At 28.0% G+C, this 6,822-nt stretch overlaps 1 protein-coding gene across 1 annotated transcript; it reads right to left on the bottom strand.

Annotated features, from left to right (window-relative positions):
- Positions 1-4,007: 4,007 nt before the first annotated feature.
- LOC111028304 (zinc finger MYM-type protein 1-like) lies at positions 4,008-6,220 on the bottom strand (the record flags this gene model as incomplete). Its single annotated transcript, XM_022306894.1, has 4 exons — positions 4,008-4,051; positions 4,325-4,742; positions 4,821-6,013; positions 6,123-6,220. Coding segments are annotated over 4 exons (1,753 nt in total), but the record flags the coding sequence as incomplete, so codon positions are not given.
- Between the last annotated feature and the right edge of the window lie 602 nt (positions 6,221-6,822).

Raw genomic sequence — 6,822 nt, 5'->3', positions numbered from 1 at the left:
TGTATTAGAATTTGCACACTGAGTAGTTAAATTTGTAACTTACCTAGCAACTTGTATTGTATTTTGTCTACTGAACAAATTTTATTCGTTAATATATGGTTGATATAAATGTATTTATTAATTTAGTACTGATTCTTTAACTGATGTAATCAAAAGAAAATTATTAGGGAAAAAAGTGAAGTATAGTCCTAGAACAATTTCTCGCCTGTATCAAGTAATTAATGGAAGACAAGGTTTTACTCAAGAAGCTTTTTCTGCAATTAAAGCAAAATCTCAAAATTCAACAGTTATTTGTAATTTGGTCATAGATGAAATGACTATACATTCTGGAATACATTGGAATGTTAAAAAATGGTATGGTTTTGTAGATATGGGAACAGATTTTAACTATGACAATGATAACATACCACAAGCCAAAAATTCACTTGTTTTTTTAGCTGTTTCATTAAATGGGTACCTACTGGAAAGTTTCCTTAGGATATTTATACTTATAGCTGGCTTAAATGGAGAAGAACGATCTAATCTTCTAACCAAATGCTTAGAGTTGTTTAATGAAACAGGAGCTCATTTAAATTCTTTGACATTTGATGGAGCCTATGTAAATGCTACTATGTTTACAAAATTGAATGCTTCTTTTAAATATGAATCTTTAACTTCTTCCATAACAAATGTAATTAACAACGAACCAATTTTCTTATTTCTTGATCCATGTCATATGGTCAAATTAGTCAGGAATACTTTTGGAGACGAACAAGTTTTTAAAAATAACGAAGGTAAATGGGTTTTTATTGAAAAATTATTTGAAAAACAATACACCGAAGGACTTCGTGCAGGAACAAAATTGACAAAATGACATTTAAATTATAGAAATGAAAAAATGAATGTAAGACTGGCAGTACAAATATTAAGTGAGAGTGTGAGTAAGGCATTAATTTATTGTAAGGAAATTGATCAACCCAATTTTGGAGAAGCATCAGCAACAACAGAATTGTATATGATGATTAACCAAGCTTTTGATATATTGAACAGCCGTAATCAGTTTAGTAAAAGTCCCTTCAACATATCAATAAATTTGAATACAATAAATAAATATGAAGAGTTTTCAAAAAGATTCAAAAACTATATTGGTGGTTTAACATTTTGTAATGGACAGAAAATAGTTTATTCAAACAGAAATACTGGATTTGTTGGCTAAATTTTGAGTTTGGAAAGTGCAATCAATTTATTTAAGTATTTGCATTATAATCATTCATTGAAATATTTACTAACTTACAAAATTAGCCAAGACCATTTGGAAAATTATTTTAGTGCCATGCGTAACATGTTTGGATTTAATAATAATCCTGATTGTCAACAATTTAAGACTGGGTATAAAAGACTGTTGGTTCATCATCAGAATATGTAAACTGAGCAATTTTAGATGCGACCATAATTTTACCGTTGGATAATGGAACTGACTTAATTACAGATACTGATGTTACACAAGACATTTCGAGTGAAATGGATGTAAGTCAACAAACAGACCATGACTACATTAAAACTGTATGGAAACTCAATAGATATAAATATATAGATATATGGAAGATGTTTCAGTTTATATTGGATGATTTATTGTAAGAAAATTACAAAAAAAAAAATTAACTGTTTAGTATGTAGTAGTTGTATAAAAAATAGTGACACAGATAATTATTTAATAAACATAAAACACCGAGGTTCCTTAATAAAACCATCTAAAGATGTTGAGATACTGTGCACAGAAACTGAAAAATGTATCAGGCAGCATCAAGAAATTGTATTCAAACAAAAAAATGTAGTACAATTTTTGAAAAATAAAGTAAAAAGAGCATTATATGAAGTTGTTTTCAAAAATAAAGAAATGTATCAACATATAAAACATATAATCTGTCAGCAACAATTTAATAATCACAGAGATCAAATTATAAATGTAATAATTACATTCTACCTTAATATTCGACTACATCATGAAGGTAAACAATTTTATAAAGAATCACGTCTCCGGAATAATACCAAACTAGTATTATTTAATAATGAATAGCAAAATTATTTTATTCATGCTAAAAAAGTATTACCATCGATTTTATTTGTACATAATTATTATTACGTTATTATGATATAATGTTATGATTTAATAATTGGTAAATATTATAACATATTAAATTGGTCATAGGATTCAGTTATTTTTAAATGTATTATATAGTGTTATAAAAACTATATTTTATAAAAATCTCTTGTATATTAATTATATTGTAGGTACTTTACTTAGAGACGACCATAGTAATACTATATTATTAATACTATGAAAAATGTATGTGAAAATATTGACAAACAAGATGTAGTTTGTCGAAGACGTCTTTTATACAATGATTTGCCTGGTAATATTATTGTCTTAGAAAATTTTTTTATTTATTTAATAAAGATCTGACATTTGCGAAAGCACAATGTAATATTTATATCTTGTTTCTAAAACTATTAGATATTTATAAAATAATTTTGTATAAAATATACAATTTAGTGTGCTCTAGAAACGATTGTATTTCATAAAATATGTAAAAGGATTTATAAATTGTTTTTAAGAGTTATGAAATTAATGTTTTTGAATTTTAATTAATAAATGTACCATCAACAAAAATCACAACCAGTTTAATTTATATACCATGGGTACAGACACAACAATTTATTAAAACATTTACATATAAGAACTCTACAGCCATGGGTCACAACTAAAGTATTATTCACAAATATTTTTTTTTTACTAATAGATAGCACATGTAGTAAAAGTAATCAGCCAATGCTAAATGAAACTGAAAAAGCAAGTAGTGTTCAGCTTATTCCTAGCTGTAGCAATGTAATGTCACAAGATAATGTGCTGCTTCTTGATAACGAAAATATTATTATACACTGTAATACTACCAATAAAAATATTGATGTTATGACAAAAAATAAACAGAGGTACACAGGAAGTAAACAGAAATGTATGAATAACCGTAAGCAACTCGGAGAAGAGTATGAAGATCGAAAGGGTCAAATTAAAACTATGAAAGTTTTTAAGCCTCTCAAAACAACATGTTGTAAAAAAAATTGTTCTACATTACTTTGTTCTGAAAAAATACAACAATTAATTTTTAAGGAATTTTACAAATTAGATAACTTGTCAGCACAAGATCAAATTTTAATGGATGCTATTCAAATAGAAGATAAAAAAAGAACACCTACTTTTAACAGAAAATCACCAACACAAACTACACATGATAACATGATAGATTTTATTACAGTGAAATATCATCTTCAAGTAAATGGTAAAATATTGGTAGTTTGTAAGAAAATGTTTCAAAATGTTTATGGAATAGGGCGTGGAAGAGTTTATGTAATGATACAAAAAAAAAGTTTCAATCACAGGAATATCACCTAAATCAGGTACAGGTACTCACAAATCACACAATTTTTTACAAGAAGAGAGAGCAAACATTCTTTTACATATCAAAAGTTTTCCTGCATATGAGAGCCATTATTCGAGAAAAACACTAGCTTACTATATTTGTCGCCTAATTTAAACATTCAAAAAATGTATGATTTATATAAAGAACAATGTGCATCTAATGGTAAGAATTATCCATCAAATTGGATTTGATTACTATTAGTATTAGTATTACTATTAGTCCAGTCAAATTAGAAAAAAGTTCGGAACTAATTCCACGAAAGCAGGATTTTGATTTTTTTTTTAGTTTATACCTCACTGATGAACATACTAAAAGTCCTGACACCTACCCCCTGTGCGTAGCTCTCCACCCCTCTTCAAAGGGTGGCGCGCCCCTTTCACTATTTTCGCTTATAACTCGTCAGCTTTTCAATTTACAATAAAAATACCTATAACCAAAATTAAAGACCATACAATTTACCATAGGCTTTATGTACTTTTTGTATATATATGTTCCGATAAGTGTTATACTTTAAAAAAATATAAAAAATAAAAATTGTTTATCTTTTTTTTATTGTGTTTGAGCAAAAACCGTCAGTGATACGCTGAAATGACCTATGACAAAAGTTAACGAGCAGATAATTTTACATAATATAACGTTAAATTATTTTAAAAATTTCAATTGCCGTAAGTAATAGTGTTTTTTATATCAGTAGTGGCGATATAATTGAACAATTTGTTGACAATTACAAAATACAAAAATCAGAAATTTAATTACAATCTATTAAAAAAAAATTGCCGAAAGCTGAATTTTGGTATGTGAGTAGTTTATACCTTACTTATAAACATACCAAAAGTTCTGACACCTACACCTTGTGCGTAGCGTACCTTGAATTATGCTATCTAGAATCTCATAATATGAGTGACTTCTCCAATGTGCTTCTGGTGTTTTACTTTGTTCTTCAAAATTATCTGTTCCTACTGTAGATGTAACAATACTATCCTTAAGTAAAGAATTTTCAAAAACTTTTCTTTTTTTTTTTGAATTGGATGGAGTATCTAGACTAATTTCAAAATTTTCAGAAAATTCTGTCAATGCATCCCACAAACATTGAAATGATTGTTCGTTTCGTTTGTCCTCTAATGTCTTAGTAACACTTTTTATGATATCCAAAGCTTTACCCAAAGTCATAGACTTACTTTGGAGATTATTGCTCAAAATGTTTATATACTTCAGTACTTCATGAAAAATGAAAAGGTTAACAACAAAATGACCCTTTTTTAGGTTATTTAAGATTCCACTAGCCTCAACACAGTTAAAATCATTATTTTCTTCAACTTCAGTATCTAAAACTTCTAAAATAGAACCATAATATTGTTTTACCATATCACAATTTTCAAAACGACATGCCCACCTTGTATCACTTATCTGCATAATTTCTCTTGGTTTAATGCCTAATTGTTTTTGTATATTTATTAGTTTGTGATGAGAAGATGGTCTAGAAAAATGAATATACAAGGACTCTAGTGTATTAAAAAATAAAACTGAGCTTTTTACATGTTTACACATTCCTACTATAACTAAATTTAGTTTATGTGCAACACAATGGAAAAAAATTGCTTCTGGATGAAATTCTCTAATTTTTTTTTGAACTCCGTTTATATGGCCTGCCATTACACTAGCGCCATCGTACGATTGACCTATCATAGGCACTTGATCAATATTTAGAGTTTTTAAACTTTCAAGTATGGTATTTGAAATACCAGCTGCAGATCTTGATGTAGAGCATAAAACAAAAGACAAAAACCGTTCTTGAACCACCATATGTTTTGTGTATCTTACACAGATAGTAAGTTGTTCTTCTTTGAATGACCTGGCTTCATCGCACATTAAAGCATACATTCCACATTCTGTTATTTCTTGTACTATTTGTGACCTCACCAAACCAGCTGTTATACTTATTACATCATTTTGAACTAAAGGACATGTGTAATTAAAATATGATGTTTCCATTTTACTAGCAAATGATGGATTATAAGTTGCTAACATACCACATATTTCTTTGAAATTACCTTGATTAAGGGATTCTTTGTTTTCAGTATGACCTCTGAAGCTTAAGCCCTGATGTGCTAAAAATAAGACTGCATCAATTATCATAAGCATGTATTTACGATTCTTTTCGACTTCTTCTTTGTAAGCATTAGACATTTGTACATGTACATTACCAGTTTTTTTAGTATTCTGATAATCTTTGTATTTTGCCAAACTAAAAAGATGATATGAACTCTTGCTATGCTTATTTAATTTTTCTGAAATTTTTTTCCAATCTTTAAAACCACTTTTAGTGAAAACTTCTTCAGAATTTGAGCTAGTACCAAAGTTACGGCAATAAAAACAGAAGACTAAATCTTTGTTTTGGCTGTATTCTATCCATGTATAATCTTTGTAGTATTTAGATGAAAATGAACGGTTTTGCTTACCAAATAGTTTTTTTGGAAATGACACAAGTAAAGGTTGATGTGGTTGACTGTCTTTATCAGCAAGTTCAAACTCAATGTCACCATTGTTGCTCGTAACTAAATAAAATAATTATAAAACAATTAACTCATGTGATAAGTGATGGTGACTTAATTAGAGCATATATAATTATAGTAAGAATTATTAAAATTTAACATATTTTGTTACCATCATTATCTGGATCATCTGGATCATCTGGTTCATCTTCATTATTATTAGGAATAAGTACACTTGGTTGATCTGAACGTTTAAGCCAAGTTTTTAACCTAATCAAACAAATATACATATACTAATTATAATATTATTACTTTTTAAGTAATACAAATGCAGTAACCATACTAACTTATATTATTATTATTATAAACATAAATATATTAAATGTAAAAACTAGTACTTACATTGTAATTTTGTAAATATGCGACAATGAAGACAATGAAGCTATTCAAAAGGTTTGAACTAGACGTGTCTCATTTCAACTTCAACTGTTAAGTGTTCGTTATTTAAAATTTAATATGATAATAGTTCTCTTCTTATCATTTTATCAGTATTATCACCATGCCAATTTCGCGCTTAACCAATTAATATTATATGATAGATAAGAGATATAGAATTTTTCGGTAGCAGTCATAGACCTTTTACTAGGTCTATGGTAGCAGTCACCACGAACTATGCAGTCACGGCTATGCAGTCGTGGAATCTGGTGATAAAAATCACGGTTTCTTATCTATTTCAGTGCGGCCATCTAAGATTTCTTGAAATATTATTGTATTGGCTACAACTGAAGTTATTACACTAGTTAAAATTTACAGAATATAAATACATTTTTTGATATAACTAAAATTGGTTGGGGGGGCTATTCAAGCAACTT

The sequence above is a fragment of the Myzus persicae genome, unplaced genomic scaffold (assembly GCF_001856785.1).
Source record: "Myzus persicae strain clone G006 unplaced genomic scaffold, MPER_G0061.0, whole genome shotgun sequence".
NCBI lineage: Eukaryota > Metazoa > Arthropoda > Insecta > Hemiptera > Aphididae > Myzus > Myzus persicae.
The sequence above is the reverse complement of the archived record's forward strand: the minus strand, read 5'-3'. Positions and strand labels throughout refer to the sequence as shown.